Consider the following 23,017-nt stretch of genomic DNA (forward strand, 5'->3'; position numbering starts at 1 on the left):
GTCGGGAGAGGACGAGGAAAGAAAAGGTTAGCGGGCCTGGAAGCTGCATTCACTTGGTGTCGATTGGCAAATGCAGGCGCATGTGCGTGCAGTGGCCTCATGGTAGAGGCATAGATGGCAGACATGGGAGTCCCCGAAGCTGGAGAATGTGCCATGCCAGGTCCGGGGCGCATGAGACGGCCCTTTCGTTTGGTGTTTCCCGCCTCCCGCCGCGCGGCAGGTTTGGCGATGCAAGTCAATTCGAGACCCGAAGCTAGGTGCACCTTTCTTCCAGGAAGCTTGGATACCAAGCTTTTTTTTTTCTCTTTTGCCTTGTCGTTTCTTGTCACCTCTCTGGTCCCCTCGCCGGATGTGGGAGTATGGGGAGCTACGGCGCAAATATGAAGCAGCCAATATCGGCTGTGCAAGCTTTTTTTCCCGTTTAAGGTGCAACCTTCGGCCGATGACTGGTCGTGATGTGCATGACTGGCGTCTGTGGAGGATGCTCTGCCACTACGAACAATGTCCTAGGCCGATTGGATGGCTTTATTTTTCGCCGCACCAAGGGGCCCCGGTGATATGGTTTGGCGATCCAAAGGGTGGAAGTCTGATGTCGTCTCTTTTCGGTGTATGTACCCAATACGTCGTCCATATAATCATCAATATCATTTCCACAAGGGATTAGGAGTAGCCTTCTGTTGAGCCAGATGTTGAGGGGGTGTGAAGTGAGCGGCATCCGGGTCAGAGACGTCGTCGATGAGAATCTACCGACGACAGCAGATTCGTAGTTGTGAAGCAGAACAAAACGGACCAGAATTGGTTTTTCGCACTCGCATCTGCCGAGCCCAGACCTCGATATGGTCCCCTGACTGAGCGTTCCGAATGCCGTCAAGCAGTGGCGCCGATGAGTGATTGGGCCTCTGCAGCTCGTCATTCCAAGATCGAGCAAGGTATGACCTTCTTCACAGCCTCTTTTCCACACTGAACGTCCCGATTTCAGCTCCATGGGCTCGTGGGTAACCTCGTGGGTGAAGGAAACATGTCGCTTGTTTTGGGGGGGAGGGTGAAGAGCAAAAGGGTGTGCCTATGTGTGTCTGATCCGGTGTTTAGGCCTGATGTCGGTACCTGCAGGAGATTGAGAGGTTGAAGGTGAGGTGAAAGGTCCCCTGAGGTTCGAAGCGTTCGGTATTTTTGCAACAAGAAGGTTCCAAGGGGACTCTGACGTGCACATGCATTCTTTGGGATTTGAGGAATGACGGGATTCGAGTTGGGGAAACATCGGTGCGCCGACGCTGCTGCAGCTCCTGCATTTGCCATGATGGCAGGCGAAGCAGTTGGCACTGGCAGCTCGGTCCAGGAACGGCACTTGACTTAGCTTCGCCTTACTCGAGAAGCTTTGGCCGGATATCTCTGTCTCTACACCTTCCCGTCATGTAGTGTGATGAGATGTGATGTAAGTTTAGGTGCAGGTGAGAGGTGACCTGAGGTGAGAACCCAAGGTGACCCAGGTGAGTGTTCGGTAGCTCTCGGTGAGACAAGGTCATGTGACCCCGCGACCGATACGTGCCTGGATCGACCTTGGGTGTAAATGCGCTTGGGACTCTCTAGCCTGCGGCGCCGCGTGATTCGCGTATCGTTGACGAAAGAAATAGCCCCTTTGTTTGCTCGTGGAGACACTAGAGGCAAAATCCAGCATTATGATCCAACGTTCCTACCGTGTGGACCTGAACGACATTGCACGCTCAACGCCCATGTGCCTTGCATTGCAGCGCCGTTTACACCTCGCATCCTAGCAAAGCAAGAAGGGGGGAGAGGCGGAAAAAAAAAGAAACATCATTGCACCAAAATAAATAGGTGTCTCTAACCCGGGATGCCTTCGCCGGAGAAGACACCGATTCCGCCAGCCGCAAAGCCGCGGTTCAGCAACAAATTCGATCCATACAACTCAAGCGCCACCGGTCATCAACGCCCGGATAACACCCCGGGCACAGGATGGCGAACCAGCCGCGCTCTCAAGCTCTCGGAGCAGTTCGCAGGCGGTCACTCTGGCGGCGCTCGTATGAGTGACACGTACGGCGCCGGGAGCGAGGACTTTGACGAAGAGCTGAAGATGGTGGTGCCCAAGAACGTCAAGGCGAGGGCGAAGATGAGCGTGGCGGACATGTTGGCGCGGCCCGGGCTGATGAGGAGCGGCTCTTCCGTCTCCGAGACCGGCTCCGCGACATCTGGCACGTCTGCTGCCGCCTCGGGTGGTGGGAATGTGAAGAGCGAAGAGGAGGTCATGGAAGCTCGGCGGAGGGAGGACAAGGATGCTGAGGCAAAGAGTGCGGCTGTCAGGGGCTTGTTCGAGGGCGTCACGGTGTACATCAACGGGAGCACGCATCCCATCATCTCGGATCACCGACTCAAGCACGTCTTGGTCGAGAACGGTGCGCGCATGTCTATACATCTCGGTCGGAGGCAGGTTACGCATGTCATTGTCGGGAGACCGGCGGGCGTAGGCGCTGGAGCCGGCGGAGGATTTGCGGGCGGCAAACTTGAAAAGGAGATTCGCAGGATCGGCGGGTCTGCCGTCAAGTATGTTGGCGTTGAATGGTTGGTTCTTTCTCCAGTCCCCCTATCCCGTGTTCTTTACGAATTGGCGGATGCTAATACTCCCCGCAGGGTCATGGAGAGCCTCAAGGCGGGAAGCCGATTGCCCGAGGCACGCTTCGCTCCCCGGAAAGTTGCAAGAGAGGGTCAACGAAGTGTCTATGGCATGTACGGGAAGCAGGCCTCCAAGGAATCCCCTACTGGACCAGGAAGTTGAGGCGGTTTTTTCTTAGAGTGTTGGTGACGTGGGCGGACGTGGTCGGTTTTCAAATGTTGTAATGATAGGTCACTTGCATTGCCTGGGATAGGATCAGAGCTGGGGACACAACGATACCAGATATACATCGGGGGGCATGCTGTGATTCGGCATACGAGGCGTTGGTTGGGAACTCCTCTGTTTGACTGTGTTCCACTTAGAACTTCACAATTACCAATATAATTTCGCTCGTTAAAATCTGATCCATGCCTGCTACGTCCTGTCATCCCACTCGACCCTCTGTATATGATGTCCCGCGTCTTCCATTCCAATAGACCCCGGATCACATTTTCCGCAGAGCCTACCCCCTCGACGGGAATGAGAAACGGCCGCTCAGCTTCGAACACTGTTACACGTCTGACGGCCCGTAAGCAAACATGGTACGACGGCCGCGACTCGGTACGGGTATCAGGTTGTCCTTCGAGCCTCGTCTTCCCGTCATGGGAGCATATAATCTTCGCAAGGCAATGGGCGTGGAGGAGGGACCTGTTCTTTCTTTTGTAGCACAAGCTGACCGTGACGAGGCCTAGGGCGGAAGGATGTGACCGAGTAGGTCATGAATACGGACCGGCAGGCTCTCGACTTTTGTCGTACCATCCATCCATCCTGCGGGCGCGTGTCGCTTTACACCGACGGCGCCAGGTCGCACGATGGTCGTCGTCATCGGTGGCAATCGCCTCGGGCGAGAGATCGTGGGCGGCCTACGTTTTCTTGGATCAGTTAGACGAGCCCAGGCCATGAAGCCTGTCTGTAGGTCATTTTCTGATGTTTAGTTCCAATGACCCCAGTTACTCGCTAGCTACCAAACAAGGCGAAGCCTTGTCGACGTCGTTGGGTTAAATATGCGGATGGCTATGAGGTCTATGACAATAATAGACTTCGACCACGACGAGAAATTGAAGCCTCGAGGTGCCATGCGGCTGAGTAGCGCAGCCTTTAAGGGCAAGACCCGAAATTCCCGTATCTCAGTGCCCGGTATTGGATATTCAACCAAGAATGGATAGTCCCGTTTCCGCGTCTTTATTCGAATGAGGTTAAAACCATGCCATCACGACATTGCCTCTTTGTAGTACGTAGAAACTCTCGGTTCCCAAGATCTTGATGGCTTGTCTTTGCCTGTGAAATGGACAGTTGTATCGAATGAGAGATCGTAGAGGAGTAACTTCCTACTCTACTGGTTAAGAAGGTAAACATCAAGACTAGGCCAACTGCTATTCTGGTAAATCGGCAACTTTTTCGGGGGTATGAAACTCGTGAATGTCTATATTTGATATACGATATGAGTGAGCGCAGTTTAGATCCATCAGCGGCTTGATTCGTTAACGGAAACATGCCCATCATAATGTAAAGGCATTTAGAAACATTACCCATGGGGTAGCTCCAGTTCACGTCTACCGGCATTGGAGGACACAGCGTCTCTCTGTTCCATCATCGAGCCCTCTGGAATCATGTGATGGATTCTAATTTAACTTTCTACTGCTCTCATGATACCAATCGCAACATGCATGGTCAGATTGCAGAGTGTCTTGTACAGAGCATTTACTTGCTGTACATTGTTTTCTCGACACATACGTACATAGAAAAACTCGCACTTTGCGGATATCTCTGTACGTAATTACCCTTCATCAGTGTATAATGGCATGTGTTGTGTAGCATGTCTAGATGTGTGATAATCAACTCTAGAAAGCGCATGAATTGACAAAGGTACGTGTAAATTAGGCTCTTCCATCATGCGCTATAAATCTAAACATCTACAACTTCGCTCTAGCCTCCGTGCTCTTATGTCCATCCCCCCTCACCTCCCAATACTCCCTCACCTTCTCCCTCGCAACAACCACCGCGCCCGCATCCTCGACCGTACTCGGCACCTGCACCTCCTTTTCAAACTCCTGGTGCACTGCGTTCTCCAACAGCTCCCTCAGGACGCGCCGCAGCGTCTTACCACTGCGCGTCTTGGGAATCATCCCCTTCCCCTGTATGAGCCCGCCTAGCGTGGCAATGGCGCCGACCTGAGACCGCACGAGCGCGTTGATCTCGTCGGCGAGCTTCGCGTCGGGCACCGCAGAGATCGGGTGCTCGGGCGTCGAGAGCGTGATGAAGGCGAAGGGGAGCTGGCCCTTGAGAGCATCTGGGATGCCCACCACGCAGGCTTCTGCGACGAGGGGGTGGGATGTGATGGCTTGTTCGAGGCCGCCTGTTTTCTCGTTGTCAGCTTAGGGGTTTTCTGCTTGTACGGAGAAAACAAAAAGGATAAGAATCCTACTTACCACTCGACAGACGATGGGCGCTGACGTTGAGTACGTCGTCGTTGCGGGACATGACGTTGACGTAACCCTCGACGTCAATATAGCCCGCATCCCCCGTATCCAGCCACTTCCCGTCGAAACGCTTGAGATAGCCTTTGTAAAACCGCTCTTCATCTTGCCACAGTGTTCTGAAAGCCGTCGGGGCAAGTGGCAACCCGAGGACGATGTTTCCCATGGTGCCCCTCGGAAGTTCCTTGCCGTTATCGTCTACGATGCGGACATCGAAGCCAGGCATGGCCTTTCCGGCGCTGCCCGGCTTGATCCTGGGAGGAGGATGACCGCGAACATCCGTACCCCGGTCTTTCCCGGCATGAGGCACGAGAGCCCGTCCTGTGATGGGCGACCCGGCTTCCGTCGACCACCAGTTGTCCACGACGTGGGCATCGACTGCGCCGTAGGTCTCGAGGAGCTCCTGGTACATGGTGATGATTGCCGGTTCGGACCGCTCACCCGCCAAGAAGAGCCCCTTGAGCGTCCGGAGGCCGCCGCGCTCTCCAATCTGCTTGAAGAGCTTGTTCTCGGGGTCGTCGCGCTTGATGGCGCGGAGAGCCGTCGGTGCCGTGAACATGGTGTTGACCTTGTACTCTTCCACGATGCGCCAAAAGGCTGAAGCGTCTGGTGTGCCGACGGGTTTGCCCTCGTAGAGAACGGTGGCGGCGCCAGTGAAAAGGGGGGCATATGCGATGTAACTGTGCCCTACGACCTACACCCCTCGATGTTAGAATCTGAACTGGCCATGGGAGCTTGATAGAACGTACCCATCCAATATCTGACGCTGTGAACGAAACACATCCCGGACCATGAATGTTGAACAGGTAACTGATGGAAAGATGCAGCCCCACAGCGTGCCCAGCAGCATCCCTCAACACGCCCTTCGGAGATCCCGTCGTACCAGACGTGTGGATGATATAGATCGGATCCGTTGACTTAACGGGCACGCACTCGGCCCTGACGCCCCTCGCACGACAGCTCTTCACGATGCTCTGCCAATTCCTCTCGCCGTCGTTCCTCTTAATGGGATTCCACCGGATCTGCTCGCGCTGCCATACGACCACCTTTTCGGGCTTGTGCTTGGAAATCTGGCAGGCCTCCTCGACGAGCGGTTTATATGGCATTGCCGGCTTATTACCGTCGATGCCACACGACGCCGTCAAGATGGCCACGGGCTGAGAGGCCTCTATCCGCTGGGCGAGGGCGGCTGGTGCAAATCCGCCAAACACAACGGCGTGAATTGCACCTAGGCGACTGACGGCGAGTATGCCTATTAATGCCGCCGGGATCATGGGCACTAATTATAGTGTAAGCTTTGGATCGGAAACACTTGCTATCCGACAAATGGAGTAATGCTTACTATAAACCAAAACGACGTCGCCCCTTTTCACTCCTTCTTCCCTCAGCGCCCCGGCAAAGACCTCGACCTCGTCGAGTAGCTGCTTGTACGTGAGGGTCTGCTTGGTATTTGTGACGGGACTGTCGTAGTATATTGCCGGAGCGTCACCCCTGCCATCGTGAACGTGGCGGTCTACGCAGTTGAAGCAGGTCGAAATCTCACCGTCCGGGAACCACTCCCAAGAGTCGTGGGTGACGCCGCTCTTGAGCGTCTTCTTAGTGACTTTCAGTGTTGAAGAGGGCTTCTTGTGCCAGTGCAGGTGTTCGGCCTGGTGAGCCCAGAAGGATTCTGGGTCTTCGAGGGAATGACGCAAGACTTCGTCTTGTGGGTGTAAGTTATCCATAGTTACAGTAGCTTGAGTGTTTGCGTTGCTGGGTGGGTGGTAATTGTGTTTAGTCGGGGAATGAGATGAAGTGTATGGAGTATTGGTGAGACCACGGCAAAAGATGACAATGGTTCAAAATTGCAGTAAACTCATCGAGACATTACCTTTGGGATTATAGGAGTTCTCTCGGCTACGGCTCTCTCTCTCAAACAGTCGGGCGGCTGGAAGTTTGGAGGTTGGGACGGTGTTGAAATACGAGACAGCTCTACCCTTGCAGCAGTAGCTGACGTTCCCTCTCTCCCCTTGGACCTTGGTGCGCTGGCTGGCTCGACCTGGGGCAGCCGTTGAGGAGGGGGGCTTCCCCGCATTCCGTTGACCCGGGGGTAAGGGGACCGACCGCCATTGCCGACCACGCCGACATCGCCAACCGATCTTGGCTTCTTCCATCGACCGGGGACCCCACGGGGTTTGATCTGTGTCAGATCGCTTGATTCCGCCTGCATCTTGCTGTATTTTCCTATTCTTTGGTAATTGAGCAAGTGATTGTCTGGAACGATTGTCGCCCGGAGTGATGAAATTAGTTTACTACACACACGGACTCAAGGAAGCCCTCACTATCGACGAAGAAAAAGGTATCAATTGACATTAATGAATATTGTCTTCTTGAGTAGTTCCGCCCATCCCTCATCTAGTCTCGCTATGCAACAGGTGAATTTTCTATAAGTGAGGGGCTGCTTCATCAATTCTCCTAGATGGTCTTGAAGGTGAAGTGACTGAGACTACGGATATTTCCCCAGAGATGGCGATGGTCCCACCCGGCTCCCCGCAAGACCCATCCGCCCCGTAGACTTGCCGCCGGCGAGCTCTGTCTGCGCAATCAAGTTTGCCCAATTGTAAAATCTCGAAAGTAGCGACTGTGAATCAGAACAGCCCAAGGATTTGCGGGATTGCAGCAACCCAACTACAGAAGCAGTGTCATTTCAGCAACGCGCTTTTACCCGGTTCCTAATCATCTACCTAAGAAATGGAAAGGAAAGGAGTAAAGAGCTGAAGCTTTCGTAGCTACTCGTATCGTGACAGAGCGTGACTAGACAAGCCGACGCTCTCCAAAGCCCTCACCTAACCACCTTAGTACACTATTGAAACTTTTGAAAGACCAACTCGCTCGCTCCGAAAAAGTCGTCCGGGTAGGCAGTTGCCCGCGAGCCTTAAAAGTAAAGCTCTCGACTTACTTCTAGATCGTAGAGAGCGGGAACCCACCGCGCGCAGAACATTCGAGCCACCGCTTCAAACGGCACGGCATCAACAACCGCTCCGGTCCAGCCGGCTTCCACCGGGGTCAACGAGTTCCACGCCCACTACACAAAGATCCGGGAAGGCCATCCGCAAGGTCGAAGGAAAAATCGCTCATGCTTCGTACCTTACAGGGAGGAAGTGAACAACGGTGGAAACGAAACCGAAAGGCCCAGCCCTTAGAGATGGGTTGCCCATCCACCCTATGAAGACTTCCTCCCCAGCGCCAAGCTTCAGTGACAAACTGACAGCTACAAATGACCTTATGCCTCATTTTTCACTCCGAAGAATCCTGGACGACAATCCGTTGCTCTAATGCATTCGTGGAAATTCGATTGATGTTGATCGGCGCAGCGCGGCCCAGATGGGTTGTTAATTTCGCTTACGTCCGTGTTAGTATCCACGGTGTTATGCATATATCCGAGGTTATTGGCAGTTTCATAGAGTGATATTGCTATATAGATATATGCGTATAGGGAACATTTCCTGAAAACCTCTCTCTGCTTTTTCCAACTCGAGTCGGTTTTCACATTCCTCAAGTCTTCACAATGCTTTTGTACTTCATAGATACGCCCCATCCACGTTCCAAACCCTTTCTTTTCAGCTCACCGTTCTGTTCATTGTGATCTCATGTGGTACAGCTGAACCATGCGCCTGGAATCACCTACCAGCTGCACTAGGTACGAATACTAACGTTATGGTTCCATTTCCAGCTCAACAGCAAGTGCCCAGCGAAAAAAAGACCCACACCTCCATCACAGCCAAAGCACCGCTCGTCCCGTCCATTCCGGCGTACCTTTCACCGCTGCAGTAGCGCCTAAACGCTGCAAGACGAAGGTACAGCGCAGCGCCACGCCTGCCCCCCTCCGGACCCCCTATTTCCCAGAAGGTTCTTCTCCACGGTAAGGTAAACAACACAAAAACCACCAAACAAAACAACCTTAATCGAATCTGGATGCAACGACAGAACAGTATGTCAGCCCCGAACGGCGGTCTGTCAGGCGGGCTGCAGCTCTCAGCTCCTCCTCAGAAACTCTCACTACCAAGTGGTAATTGCGTTGCCCCCGCCTCTTGGCTGGCTGGCATGCCGCGTCTCCCCCAATAGAGGAATGTTCCTCGTATGCGCTTTGGGCACAAGGAATGCGGCACGGCTGCGGCGTAAAACGAGAAGAAAAAAAAAGGAGACGACGCCCCGAGCAGAGGCGCCCAGGACATTGGTGTGCTAGGCATGCGGGACTGCGCCTTCTTTCCAAGACACACCTCAAGAATCCTCCTCAAGCAGGCGAGCTTTCAAAGATGAATGGCCTTGTCCAACGTTAGCGAAATGAGGCCGATGTGTTCTCTCTCTCACCGGAATCCGTATCCGTCAAACCTCGGGAGTCGAGACTCGCCATCAAGCTCCGCGCTATTGCTAGACTATTCCATTCCGGCGTCGTTTCCATGTCTTGGACCTATTTTCGTCCTTTGTAACCGGTTTTTTTTTTTTTTTTTTTTTTTTTTTTTGCAATGTGCAAAGAAAAGACTCAGACTCACCGAGCCTCTTACAATGTGACAATGCTTTTGCACTTGGTGTCCCGTCCATAATGGTCCCGAGGCATGGCCTGAGAATTGTCGGGAGTGTGTATTCATAGATGAATCTTGCACCAAAATCGTAGTATTCCCAGGGGCAAGTGGGCAATGCCTTGGGAAATTCTCCGACGTAATAAACAAATTGCATACAGATACATTGTTTTTCATTTGCTTGACGTCATGACCGAGTGACCGGCTAAGACTTGTACATTCGAATGGTATGATTTTGATATATACGACTACTGCCAGTCTCACGCTCACATACGTTACATGGCAATTGGCTTTGGCAGTAGGGCGTAATGCACACAAAGGCGAGTTTTCAGTCTTTAGACGAGAGGAGAATATGATGTGAATTGGGTCAAACAGGTTACTCTGCAGCGAGTAATGAGACAGCAAAAGATAACCTATCATGGTCGCATTATATTCCCATTTTCTAAGCCTCTCGAAAATGCAGAAAGAGGATGGTATGTACCGCACACACACGGATATAATCCTCAATTGGCGTTTTGACGGGAATACCGAGCCATAAAAAAACCGTGATTGGGCGAAGGTTTGTTTGCAAAGCAAGTACAAGAAGTTGCAGTATTGACAGGTGTGGTTTTACTGCATGGCTTGGACGTTCCATCGTAGTAAACTCCATGGCGCCATGCAGGCAAGAAAATGTACCGGGTATTCTGTGGGCGTGTCGTTTCCTTCTCCGTCGTCTTGGGGACCATTCCCAAACTCTCCTATCCAAGGAGACTCCCAAAACTCCCATCCATAAAAATTCCCATCCAGTCGATTACTTGTCGGATGGGTCACAACCGCGCTCCAGTCATTAAGTGTCGTAGGCTCCCCACGAAAATTAAGATATTATCGTACGTCAAAGATCGTAGGGGGAGACGTGGATGGCGAGACGTGGATATTGATTTAGAGGACGAAAGCAGCGAATCCGAGGACACCGGCCAGACCGGCTCCAGAAAGGGCAGCGGCCTTGCCAGCACCGGCGGTAGGGACCGAGACGGGCTTGGTAGGGGTGATGGCAGCGGTGCCGGCGACGGTGGTCTTGCTGAGAGCGGGGGTGGCGACGGGGAGAGTGCCGTTCTTGGTGGGGGCGGCGCAGTTCTCGCACTTGACGATGGAGGAGGTGATGACGGGCTTGGTGACAGTGCAAGGGCAGTCAGTGATGGTCAGGGTGGTGGCCTGGAACGTATTAGCTTGGTGCTGAGATCGACGGATTTTTAGAGGTGAAAGGTCGGGGCATCTCCGAGTCTCGGGAGGCTGATGATAGCCGGCGCTTGGCCAACGGCCCCTCGAAACACGTTGAGCTCCTCCCGTCCACCTCTCGAATTCGACGTACCGTGGTGATGGTGTAGGTCTTGTCAGCGTGGGTGATGACAGTGGGACCAGGGCAGTAGGTGGTGTAGGCAGAGACGACCTCAGTGACGTAGGTGACGTTCTTGTGGGCCATGGCGCCGGCGGCGGCGAGGACAAGGGCGGCAGCGGAGAACTTCATTTTGACGGTTGTTTTGTGAGGAGGAGAACTTGGTATTAAGACTCGAAAGAGTTGTAGTTGCGAGTTGAGGATTAGGTGGTTGGGTTAACGAGTGAAAGCGACTAAAAAGTCTGGGTCGGTACTGAATGAGTGAGTGTGGGTGAGGAGGGAAAGGGAAACGGGAGATGGGATGGCCTGGAGGAAATGAACTTATATACAGAGATGGGCGCAACACGACATGGGAACTGGGTGGTGGACACTGACTGGGCTCTCTACCTTAGTGTCGACTGTGGATTGTGAGAGTGCCTGTGCTACCATGGGGCCCTGCCTTGCGGTAAGGTAATGGGATGGGTCAGGGACGGTACCTTCGCCCGGTCATGAAGGTGGAGCATCGCATCTCCTGGTCCTGGAGATGAGAAGAGGAGCTGGACTTGGAGGGCGAAAGAGAGCACACGCCGTCTTTTCCCCGGTCCCCTGCTAAGATGGGCGCTATCCATGGCTGAACAGGGGGGCTGGTTCCTGTTCCCTTTTGCTATTCACTGACCAGCTTATTTCACTTAGGACGAATCAGAAGTGGGCTAGACGAACGGGTTCTTGGTAACGAGGGGAGTAAACACGAAGAAAATACCATTGTGGATGATTTGTGTGGACGGACGGGAAAGGGGGTAGACCAGGTGTGTGTGTGTGTGCGCTCGGGGGGGTTTGCGTTTCCTACGTTGTTGCTGGTGGCTTTGGCTGTACAGAATTGGTCAGGCAGACCAAGTAGCTACTCCCCGTTGGCCGAGGGGGCGGGAAAAAGTATTGACAAGTTGAGTGGTGTGGTTGCGCAGAGAAGACGGGAAAAGCAAAAGAGAAGTCGAAAGGACTGGGCTAGAAGTTGACTCTTGGAGCGGTACGTACCCTCGAAAATGGGATGAAATCAAAGGGGGGTGTGAAAGAGGATGGTAAGAATATGCACACAAAGGGGAAAGACCTTGGAGCGCGGGAATTGAGGTGTGGGAATCATTTACCTTTTGCTCCACTTGGACCCAAACCACCACTAAGAATCGGGCATTATTGGGTGTAGCAAGATAGAGTACGAATAGAGCCACGAGGTGATTAACCAGCAAGCGCTTGCTTTGCCCGAACAGATCGTTCGTTGATCGTCTGTGTTTTGCTTCACACTGTTACTCGGAAGCACCCTTCGAAGACTCCCTGCGTGGGCGTCAGGCCTTGATTCTGTCGCGACGCTTTGGATCGCTCCGAATCTGCAAGGAGTTCGGACGAGCGAGATGAGATGACTCGAGTCCGCCTCAAGAAACAGAGTCAAGGACTCAAGGTAAGCTTGAGTAGTTTCAGCGGGTCGGTCAACCGCCAACCAGCAGCTGGGCAAGGCACAAATATCCGTACACATGATATCGCTCCTCCTGTCATGCTGGCAGATCCAATGACACTGGCCAACCGTTTCTGGGCTGAGATGCTTGCTCAAAGGCGGGGAGGGAGTCTTTGCTTGATGTGCAGCCATGATCTGAAATTCCAGGCTGCCCTCCATCGGCCATCGTTGCCAGTGACAGTCGTATCTTTCATTTGATTGTAAGACGCTCTATCAGGCCCCTGTCGTATCTCCGCATTAGTTGAGCGAACGCGACATGCATTCAGACGTGTCTGCCAACTCACCTGTGGCCGCGGCAGCCGGTGCTGACGGCTGACTGACCAGCGTCAAGTACTGCGTATACGTAGTGTGCGAGTCAAGTCAGGATTCAGGAACAAAACCTTGCGCTAATGCAGGTACCATGCAACGTCCAAGTAGTTGCCAAAGCCCGCCTCGGGTGCGGAGACCGGTTGACTGTTCCAGACTCCCAGCTGACGGCCTGATCCTACAGCGACAAAAATGCAGTAGCCGAAACTAACATGAGAGTCTAGCAACGAATCTCCATCCATAGAACATCTTTCGGGGCGGCTGACGGGGCCCTCTCGAAAGCTGTGGCTTGCTTGCGTCTTTTCCGATGGACCAACATGCTTAAGACTGCCGCGAGCCTGTCCAACATTGGTTTCGCGACCCATTTGGTTGTTCTCAGGCGGGCAGCAAGACACGAGCTTTGTCTGTTCACACGGCGTGAAACCTTCGATGAGACAATCGTCTACACTGCACGGAGGTGTTCTCGTAGGTAATGGCTGGCCTCGACGTTGAGGCAGGGTTGCCAGCTTCGCCCCCATGCCCTGCAGCGTACGAGGGAACGGAGAGATGTATTCGGGGGTTCGCTATCGTTTCCGTACCCCGCACGAAGTACAGCTGCCGTTGTCATGGTTTTGCAGGAGCTGTGATAGGTGGTATGAAGAGAGGGGAGGGGAGATCAAACTGGTGATGCTGCGACTACCTAGGACAATGAGGAGGGAAAAGTTAGGGCGGCGACGGATTAATCTCGGGGGGAACTGGGCGTTCATGATGTCTGATTGGCCTACTTGATAGAAAACCCATAATTAGATCGCCTGTTTGGGCAAGAGAAGCTGGCTGCTATTGCCAGCCTCAATTCCTCGAGATGGAACTCCGTATCTGTACTCCGTACTCCGTACCTCCGTGCCTTCCTTTTCTTGGGGAATCGTGGAAGGCGTTCGGGCCCTGCGGGTTCCAACTTCGACCTCACCTGCCAAGTGGGCAGTTGCGAACCGGGAAAACATGCCGCAACCGACTCAGGGTCATGAGCTCGAATTGAATGCCAAATCTGGCAATGACGAGACATCAGAATCTAAAAATGTGTTCCTTCTTTCTTTTGCGCCAATTCTCCTTTGCTGCCCGTCATGCATTTCTTCTTAGCATATGTACCTCAGGTAGCTTCTTGCCCGTTCTAGTCAGTCGCCACTTGTCAGTGATGCATGATACGGATATCCTTCTCTCCTGACCGCCGAGGAAACAAATCGCAGGAATGTTTTTTCCAGGAATCCCCAACAACTACCTTCCCGACGCCGTTGAGAACACCGGACGGATCGCCCGTCGGATGAAGGCTCCATTTTTAGCCACAGTTCGTCTGAGAGTCGCGCTCTCGGACTCAAACACTGGACGATGACCAACATCTCGAAACATTGGATGGCGAACCCTCAGATCCGTCTGCCCTGAAGCAAAGAGAAACTTCAGGTCTCCCATCTAAATCCAACGAGGTCAGTGTCATGCTGGCTCCCTTCGCAATACTGGGTATTCGAAGACGTGCCAGGGCAAGACAGGGTTCCTCCACGTTTCCCGCACATGTCAGACTCTCACGGGTGCAGGGGACATTTGAGAATCGAGAGGTCACACTCACACCTCAGAGGGTCTCCAGGGTCCCAGCACCCTCTGGCCTCCGTTGCGACAGGTCCTCCCCCCCAAAACACCAGTGTTCGCCGTTTGAGTTAAAGTCTTTGCGCACAGCGGAGACATGCTATGTCAATCGCTCGGAGAAAATCAACGTTGATCATTGTCTGTCACCGTATCGAGATCCTGCCACGTTGTAACTGCGGCCAACTTCTCCACGGACCCCGAACGACGTCAATAAGTTATATTTATCTGAATGGATACATCGCTTTTCGGAAAGACGAGAGGTACCTGACCTCAACAGCATCCGCATGCATCAGATAGAGCCCCGTCATGAAAGAGTGACATGGCAAATGTCTTTCTGCAGCTTCATCTCACTCTTCTTTTCGTATATATGAACCTCCGGTTGGGAGGGGAATACCACGAATCCACTCCGAGATTCCATATAATGGCATCCATTCTATCATCAACAGATGTCTCCGCCAGCCGTGGACCAAAGTTCTGACCACTGACGAGGAGCTCATCTGGCTCGTTTCGAGATGTCACCACCTAACTCGCCTGACTTGTTCGTGGCAGCGACTTTACGATCAACCCCTCGTTCGATTCAGCGGGATCTTGGGTCTGTATCCGTACCACTACCTCCCAGCACAGTTTAGCGAGCTTGATCGTTCTGGTCTAGACGGGCACTTTCACCTCCAACGCTATAAATTGCTTAGCGGGTCTACATGTTCCTGGCCGCCTGCGGCCCACGGGTTGCGGTGGTGTGGTGGCCTGTGCAGCGACCTGGCCGGCCACTTAGGCCAATCCGGGGTGTTGCAGCGCACCCTGACCATTAATTAATTTCCACAGAACACAGACTGTGATCAACTCAATTGGGACTATTGACCGATCTTCGTCCTTCTATCTCCCTTTTTGGCTCACGTTCGTCCAATCGATCTCACATAGCAAGTGACGAGATGACTTGCGACTGTGCGGAGTACCTATCCTTACCTGGAGCTTCTATGTTCTCTTGCTGCTTATCGTTATATCCAGGTTTTCAGGACTCCAGGAGTCAAGTGGCTCGTATAACTTCATCAACCGAGCGTGATGCGGATTAATCAGCCCATTTCATCGTTTTTCGGCTCTAGCAAACCGACTCAGCCAACCTGCCGCCACTCTTCTGCTTCTTTGCGATTACTCTAGCAAGTGCCTTTCTGTTACCATCTTTGCATCCCGTCTTATAATCGGTATGCCATCTACCTAGATCATGCCAGCCTTTCGACACTAGCTTCGTCGGCTCCATGCGAGATAGACCAGCTGTCAAGATCTGGAGAACCACTGTGTGGCTAGAAACCCCGATCTGACCTCAGTCAATAGCCTGGTATGTGGTATATCGACATGTGCTGGCTAAGAGCCTTCTGCTTGGTGACCAGGTCAGACGACAGCACCATTATCATTTGGCTCGGAGGCCCGGTGACACCGGGCGCGATTTAAGAATACTGCTGTTCCACTGCCGATTTTCCTTCTCCAATGAACCTTCACAAATACGGCATGACTCGGAGAGCTTTAAAAAAAGATTTCTTGAGAGAATTGGGCGGGCGGCGAGTATGAGCGTCATCGCTTGACCTTGGCGCTGGAAGGCCTGGTTTGAAGCCGCCTGAAGAGCTCCTCAGCCCTCGACGAAGTAAGCTTGGATATATTCAAGGGCGTCAGTTGCTGGCGCTATCTTGCGGTATCTTGCGAGACCATGCAACATGATCCTAGCTCACCACGACTTGTTGTCAACATCATGACGGCGCCACGATCTCAAGGTTGATGTTTACTCTTGCTCCAAGACATACACCGGGTCATACACTATCTAGGTAGTGGGAAGTGTGGATTTCCGACGGTCAAATATACCGGCGGGATTCGTAGAACTCTCCCCTCCTCTTCCCACAATCCTGCGCGACCGATAGAGACGCTGGATACATGTCTCGACGATTTGCTGCTGCTTCTGTTAGACGACTCCATGAGCGTTTTGGATCTCTGGAACTGGCACGACTTGAAATATCAGTGTGGAGAGTCGAGGAAGTTAACCAGGTAGGAGGAATGCCATCAAACTGACCTCCTCATGAGACCCTGCACAACACGGAGAGAATACCCCAGAAATGCGTATACCAGAGCAATACAGGTCTATTCGAGCTTGTATATCTCGGGTAACGTTCAACATCCAGCAACCACTGTGTTCACTTTATTGAAACCCCAATCTTAGTAACGAGAACCGACTGAAAACGATATTGAACTAAGCCCGCAAGCTGTTATTTCAGACATGATGATTTTTGTCCTTGCAACTTGGGCATGGTCCGGAAAGAGCTACATGATTGATTTTTGCCATTTTGCGGCCGTGCACATTAGATGTTGGCGGCTACAATAGCGTGTCCCGGAGCTGTGGTTGGAGACGATGCGGACACGGCACGGGAATATCGGAGCCGTCTACGGAGCGGCACGGGGGCTCCCGAGTGGATTAGTCAGTGGACCCGGATGCACGTCATTGAGGGGAACCAAACGGGGACCTCGGTGAGACTTTATCTTTTCGAGTTACTAGCAAATTCCAAAAAGTCTTTCTAATTCAACTTCTAAAGTGCAGATTGGCAAAGTTGAGTTTGAGATCAGAAAGTTTCATAAAATGGCCTCAACAATGAAAGCGGTTGGTTCGTCAAAACATGCCCTTTCCCAACGTACAACCCAAGGAACACAGTTGGCTTACAAATACACGAAAAATACAGACATCAAGGATGGCAAAGGTCCCAAGGAAAACCTCTTCATCAATGCCGACACGCCAAAGCCCACGGCGGGCGAGGGTGAGGCCCTGGTCAAGATCAAGGCCTTTGGCATCAACCGCATGGACCAGATCCAACGTCTTGGCAACTACCCGCTCCCGCCCCAGGCGCCCAAGACCCTGGGAGTCGAGTTCAGCGGGACTATCGAATCCTTTGGCGCGGGCGACCACGGCAATTTCAAGGCTGGAGATGAGGTCTTTGGCCTCGCGTACGGTGGCGCATATGCCGAGTACATTGCCGTCAACAGCAAGATGCTGCTGCATAAGCCCGATTTCCTATCCTGGGAGCAGGCCGCTGGTGTTCCAGAGGTAATGCATATCCAATCATATTTTAACACATCCCAACGGTAGTTGAAAATACTGACCATGAGTAAAACTAGACCTGGATCACCGCCACGCAAGCCCTGTTCCTGGTAGGCGAGTTCTCAAAGGGCAAATCCGTCCTCTGGCACGCCGGCGCCTCTGGCGTCTCTATCGCGGGCATCCAGCTGGCCAAGGACGCGGGTGCGTCGGCCGTTTACGCGACGGCCGGGTCCAACGAGAAGTGCGACTTTGTCGTCAACGAGCTCGGCGCCACGGCGGCCTTCAACTACAAGGAGGTCGACTGGGCCGAGAAGATCAAGGAGGCGACGGGCGGCAAGGGCGTGGACGTGATTGTTGACTTCGTCGGAGGCGGCTACTTCCAAAAGAACCTCGACGTCGCGGCGCGGGACGCGCGCATCGTTCTGCTCGGCCTGCTGGGCGGGCCCAACATTGAGGGGGCCAACATTGGGCCTCTGCTGTACAAGCGGATCAGGCTCGAGGGCAGCACGTTGCGGAGCAGGGATGTGGAGTATCAGGGTAAGTTGAGGGACCGGTTGGAGGAGTATGTGCCGCACTTTAAGACGGGGAAGCTCAAGGTTGTGATTGATACGGTGCTTCCGTGGGAGAAGATACAGGAGGCTCACGCGCACTTAGAGGCGAACAAGAACTCGGGAAAGATCATCTGCACCATTTCGTAGAGGGTGTTTGCAGATCGCAACCTAGCTTCAGACTCCAATATCAACAAGTCGGCATAGGTTATGCTAGATCAAAGAGTCTCTATTCCAACGTGCCTGTGATGCTGCGTCATGGGATTTCAGCATTACCATTCGCGTATGTCTGCTATTGTTATTGATTTCCAGCATCCGGGAGTCCTTGATACCATGCTCTGCGGACCGAGAAGGCCACAGCAACCCGGCTGCTATCAAGGCCCCGCGACGCCGTGTATATCGGCTGTCCTCAGGACAAAGAAAACCTCACCCGATTCCGCCACCCGTGGCTGACTGGGTTCATCGCATTCCAGTTGACCATGGCGCGGATGACTAGGTACCCATCCGCAATGTCGAGCGTCATTCGCTCATTGGAGGAATGTCCCTGGATTTTTTTCTGCTCATCCTCTACCGGCTTTTGCAAGCCCTTGGCATGGGGCGAGAGCGATCCGGGGTGATTAGAGTTCAAAGGAGGCTGACCGCTCGCGGCGAGCTTGGCTTTTGACCAGTGGTCCGGAAGAGGATCCGCGGGCTGGGGGGAGTCGAGGTCTCTCTGGTTTGATATTGGATGGTTTCTTTTTTCCTTCAATCTTTAGCGGGATCCTAACTGGTTGCGGGCGCAACGCAATTTCTCGAGACATTCCAAGACGTGGCGAGAGCGGGCTGTTGCTCTCTTCCTTTGAAGCACCGCTTTTCCCCCAAGCTGATTTTCACAAGCATTCTACCTTTCGTGCCTTGCTTCAGAAGCTCTGGAAGTTCTACAGGATGGATATCTTTTTTGTTTTGGGGCTGAAACTGTGAAACGATTGGGGATAGACGATGGCGATAAGCTCTACGCCGCTAACGTACGCCCAAAAGCAGGGGGGGAACAGCAGACAGGATCAATAGTTCAAAGGAGGGGGAAAAGCCGTACCAACGCCGTCTTTGACGTACCCGTCTCCCGAGGTCGCCTTGCAAGCAAATCGCAGAAGTTGGAAATGGCGCTGGGCTAGGCCCCCTGGGTACCGATTCCGTCATCAATACAACAAGAAGGGCAATAACTTGACTTGGGGCCCTCCCTCTCTGGCGTATCTCCCACCGGCTCTCCCTCTCTTTTCGGTCACTGCTTCTCGATTGTTTGTTTCGCTGTCAGAAGAGTCCCGCAATGTTGACTCTGCGATCCATCGTCGCCGTTGGAGCTTCGTGCCTCTTGAGGCTCGCTGGCGCGCAGTCGTTGGGTGATGCTCCGCAGTGCTCTGTAAGTGTCACATCTTCTTATTCTCCTTGTCGTCGAATAAGGTTTTCGCGTTACCCGTCGTAGAAGGAGCTAACGAGTGAGTTTAGACGAAATGCCTCTTCCAGGCAATGAGCCAGCCTGCATTTGCCAATCAGTCACAGGCGGAACTGTGTGTGGATGAAGGCTTCAACAACTTTGTCGGGGGTTGTGTGCAACAAGGATGCAGCGTGGTTGAGTCCCTGAGTAAGTGCATTGATTTCTCTATCCATCTTGGGCTCAAGATTGCCAGTGATCTAACGGGATTCTCAATTTATAGCCTTTGTCAATATCACAAGAACAGCATGTGGATTCCCTCTGTCAGACTATCGCAACGAGTCGAGAGCGACCAGTCTTGGCATGTTCATTCTCGCGGCCGCCTTCTTCGCATGTCGAATTACTGTCAAAGTCATGAGGTACTCTCCATGGGGAGCCGATGATAGTCTAATGGTAGTTGCGTTTGTAAGTATACCATATCTACATATGACCTCCAATTTCTGTCTGATGTTGACTAACAACCCTGAATAGGCCGCCCTGATTCCTTTCATAGTTCTGATTCAGTACAGTAAGTCAACTCCCTAGATAACCCATCACATAAATCGATAGCTAACATGGTCCTGCAGTGATCCCACAAGGCCTGGGACTTGATATCTGGGTTCTCCACGACTACCAGATTACCACCTTTCTCAGGGTTAGTACTACTGCTATCGACAGACTCCTCTACGGAAGGGGTTTTCCACAACGATTTACTAACGCCTTGCAGTACCTTCTAATGGTCCAAACACTCTACGTCTTTGTCCTCGCCATTGTCAAGGCATCCATCCTGCTGTTCTTCCTTCGCATCTTCCCAGAAAAGAAGTTTAGAATTGCAGTCTGGTGGACGCTAGCCTACGACCTCTTCGTCGGCTTCATCTTCATCGTCTTCAGCTTCGTCCAAAGACAGCCTACATGGCTTATCTGGGAGGGCTGGCGTGACAAGGACCCCCGCGGTGTCGTTCTCGACCTCAACAAAATGGGCTTGGCCCATGGCGGCATGAACATCGCGCTCGATGTCTGGATGCTTATTCTGCCCTTGACACAACTCTACAAACTGAATCTTAAGATGAAAAAGAAACTGGGAATTATCGCGATGTTCAGCGTCGGTATCTTGTGAGTAGTCTCCCGATTTCTTTATTGCAAATACTAACACGGGAACAGCCTCACGGTAGTTAGCATCATCCGCCTTCACAGCTTGATGACATTTGCGACATCCGCAAATGCGACAGCAGATGCGCGAGGGACAACAATCTGGTCTGCCATTGAGATTTGCACTGGCGTAGTGGTCGCCTGCATGCCGAATGCGCGACAGATCGTGCGAGAAGCTGGTCGGCAAATCAAGGATGCGTCAGCGAGTCTTACGAACAGGACGCATAGCACAAATTCGGGTTCGCAACGTGTCTTCCAAGACCAATCGCTCGAGATGCGGGTGGCAGTGAACTCTTCGGCCGCCCGATCAGCGCCAACAGACAAGTGCAGTTACAGCTCTACCACCGCCATTAATTCCGGGAGGAGGAATTCGAGCTTTACGAGCGATGTGGAGACAGCAAGAAAAGACTTAGACTTGATGTAACGTCATTGTCATGCGGGGAGGGGTTGCTGGGGAGCTTGTAGCATTGATATAATAATATTCCCTTGGGCCGTAAGAAGAGTTCCTTTAAAGCACTGATATCATCAAAGGTCGCAAGATGAACGACCACAACAGAAGCAAAGGCCATGAAAAGCAGACGAGGTCGGTCTTCCCTATTCTCAATGTTCCTTGATCCACTTCAACATTTGATCGTAGGCGGTAGTCTGAGCATCCTTGATGGCTGCATCCTGATATTCGCCAACAACGGCGAAACCTGGCGGAGGACATTAGCATTCGGTCAACGTCTTTCATGGGTAGATTTTTGGGCCTTACCGTGCGGTACGCCAGGGTAGACCTGAACTTCGTGTTCGAGGTTTGCCTTTGACATGACGTCCTCGCCATGTGTCCTGACCTCCTCAGGGAACAGAGGATCATTCTCAACGCAGACAAGAGAGATGGGGACTTTGACGCCCGTGAAGTCATCAGGGGTGACAGAAGCACCATGTGCTATCGCGCCAACCTTGATAAAAGGACCAGTCTTGACTTCGCCGGCCTCGGCGTCAGCAAGTCCTTGACCTCCCGTCGCGACCTTCTTGTCTGAGCCCAAGTGTAGGATATAGCGTCCTCCAATGCAGTAGCCGACAGCGTAGATGCCGTCGCCGTTCTTCACCGCATCGGCGAACTTCTCCTTCGATCCTTCAATGACCTTGTAAAGGATCGGCAGAACCTTCTCCTCTGTGTGTCGCGCCAACCACATATCAATTTGGAAGCTCTTGGCCGTCTCAACGATCTTCATCTTGAAGGTATCCAGGAACGATCCGGTGTCCTCGCTGCTGTCGATGGTCGACGAGTTAGGTGCCGCATCACCATTGAACAGATCGGGCATGACCACCACGTAGCCCTCACTGGCGAATTTATCGGCTTGGAGCTGGTTGTTCGTAGACTTGAGACCCGTGCCTCCCGTTAGGAGGAGGAGGAGCCTGGCTGGCGCATGAGGGTAGTCGGCGGGTTTCGAGATGTAGACCTTGAGTTGGTTAGTCGTTGGCCGTGGTTACAATGTGCTCGTAGTTGCAAAGCAGGTAATCTACTCACATCGACATCGTTGATCTTGATGATCTCGCCTGTCGAGGACTGGCCGGAGGCTGTGTCGAGTCAGTCTTGCGCAAAGGACAATAAAGGCCCAGCGGGAGAGCTCACGAGTGGGTCTGTCGGACACGCAGTGTTCGCTGTGCTCTCCAGCACCTCCCGTAGTCGTCGTAGGGCTGGTGGACTGAGCCGGGGTATCGGCAGCAGAAGTGCTCTCGGTGACGGGCTCGGTAACGGTGATCGTCTCGGCGGCGTCGCTCTCGGGAGCTTTCGTCGCAATGTCGGGCTCGATTTGGGTCATCTTGTTGAGCGGGGGTATGGGTATTTCTGCGGAGCACTGCAGTGGGAGGCAAACGGTTTTCTGGGAGAGGAAGGACGAAAATAGTGTCAGGGAATTGTTGCGACGTTGATGTAAGCTCACGGAAACGCGATGTGCACTGTCAAACTAGAAGTCTGTCTCCCTTGGCGCAACTTTGGATCAAGTCTGGACTGAGTACGTGTACATAGCTCGTAACACCACCAGGGATGACGTCTCAGCTTGATGCTTGTAGCTGCCCCGCGTGAAGTTGCTGCCACCTAAAGTGAGGTACGTACCGGACTCTGATCCTTCCCCACAATGAAACCAGACGACACAGGCAACAGGCCACAAGCGGGCATGTGAGAAAGAGCAGGAACTGATTAATTACCAGCTTACCTAACGGAAGGGAAGAACCCCGCCAAAAGCCATTAAACGCGTCGACGCGCTTTCTTCCCCCATCTCGCGAAGAACTTGCCTCAACCCCCCCCAAATCCTTCCCATCCTCAACCACCAAACTTG

General features: G+C 52.9%; 6 protein-coding genes across 6 annotated transcripts; 3 read left to right on the forward strand and 3 right to left on the reverse strand.

Annotated features, from left to right (window-relative positions):
• Positions 1 to 1,569: 1,569 nt before the first annotated feature.
• BDP55DRAFT_127589 (BRCA1 C terminus domain-containing protein) lies at positions 1,570 to 2,931 on the forward strand. Its single transcript, XM_060565484.1, has 2 exons — positions 1,570 to 2,574; positions 2,644 to 2,931. The coding sequence occupies exons 1-2, from the start codon at positions 1,850 to 1,852 to the stop codon at positions 2,786 to 2,788; spliced, it is 870 nt and encodes a 289-aa protein (XP_060436094.1). The 5' UTR covers positions 1,570 to 1,849; the 3' UTR covers positions 2,789 to 2,931.
• A 1,587-nt stretch (positions 2,932 to 4,518) lies between these two features.
• BDP55DRAFT_642591 (AMP-binding enzyme) lies at positions 4,519 to 7,119 on the reverse strand. The gene is made up of 4 exons (XM_060573463.1): positions 6,485 to 7,119; positions 5,892 to 6,421; positions 5,095 to 5,836; positions 4,519 to 5,021 (listed from the first exon to the last, which is right to left on the reverse strand). Exons 1-4 carry the CDS (start codon positions 6,864 to 6,866, stop codon positions 4,579 to 4,581), a joined length of 2,097 nt encoding a protein of 698 aa, XP_060436095.1. The 5' UTR covers positions 6,867 to 7,119; the 3' UTR covers positions 4,519 to 4,578.
• A 3,500-nt stretch (positions 7,120 to 10,619) lies between these two features.
• Positions 10,620 to 11,205, reverse strand: BDP55DRAFT_625928 (mmc protein; the record flags this gene model as incomplete). The annotated part of the gene is made up of 2 exons (XM_060571554.1): positions 10,620 to 10,892; positions 11,032 to 11,205. The coding sequence occupies 2 exons, from the start codon at positions 11,203 to 11,205 to the stop codon at positions 10,620 to 10,622; spliced, it is 447 nt and encodes a 148-aa protein (XP_060436096.1).
• Positions 11,206 to 17,009: 5,804 nt separating this feature from the next.
• On the forward strand, positions 17,010 to 18,472 carry BDP55DRAFT_642606 (zinc-binding dehydrogenase). Its single transcript, XM_060573464.1, has 3 exons — positions 17,010 to 17,118; positions 17,194 to 17,555; positions 17,627 to 18,472. Exons 1-3 carry the CDS (start codon positions 17,094 to 17,096, stop codon positions 18,245 to 18,247), a joined length of 1,008 nt encoding a protein of 335 aa, XP_060436097.1. The 5' UTR covers positions 17,010 to 17,093; the 3' UTR covers positions 18,248 to 18,472.
• Positions 18,473 to 19,149: 677 nt separating this feature from the next.
• BDP55DRAFT_127747 (uncharacterized protein) lies at positions 19,150 to 21,265 on the forward strand. Its single transcript, XM_060565485.1, has 7 exons — positions 19,150 to 19,493; positions 19,580 to 19,715; positions 19,789 to 19,970; positions 20,037 to 20,073; positions 20,132 to 20,199; positions 20,272 to 20,657; positions 20,706 to 21,265. The coding sequence occupies exons 1-7, from the start codon at positions 19,401 to 19,403 to the stop codon at positions 21,115 to 21,117; spliced, it is 1,314 nt and encodes a 437-aa protein (XP_060436098.1). The 5' UTR covers positions 19,150 to 19,400; the 3' UTR covers positions 21,118 to 21,265.
• BDP55DRAFT_642611 (dienelactone hydrolase) lies at positions 21,167 to 22,818 on the reverse strand. Its single transcript, XM_060573465.1, has 4 exons — positions 22,312 to 22,818; positions 22,207 to 22,256; positions 21,448 to 22,138; positions 21,167 to 21,388 (listed from the first exon to the last, which is right to left on the reverse strand). Exons 1-4 carry the CDS (start codon positions 22,499 to 22,501, stop codon positions 21,294 to 21,296), a joined length of 1,026 nt encoding a protein of 341 aa, XP_060436099.1. The 5' UTR covers positions 22,502 to 22,818; the 3' UTR covers positions 21,167 to 21,293.
• Between the last annotated feature and the right edge of the window lie 199 nt (positions 22,819 to 23,017).

This window comes from Colletotrichum godetiae, assembly GCF_030913485.1.
Source record: "Colletotrichum godetiae strain CBS 193.32 chromosome Unknown BDP55scaffold_2, whole genome shotgun sequence".
Taxonomy (NCBI): Eukaryota; Fungi; Ascomycota; class Sordariomycetes; order Glomerellales; family Glomerellaceae; genus Colletotrichum; species Colletotrichum godetiae.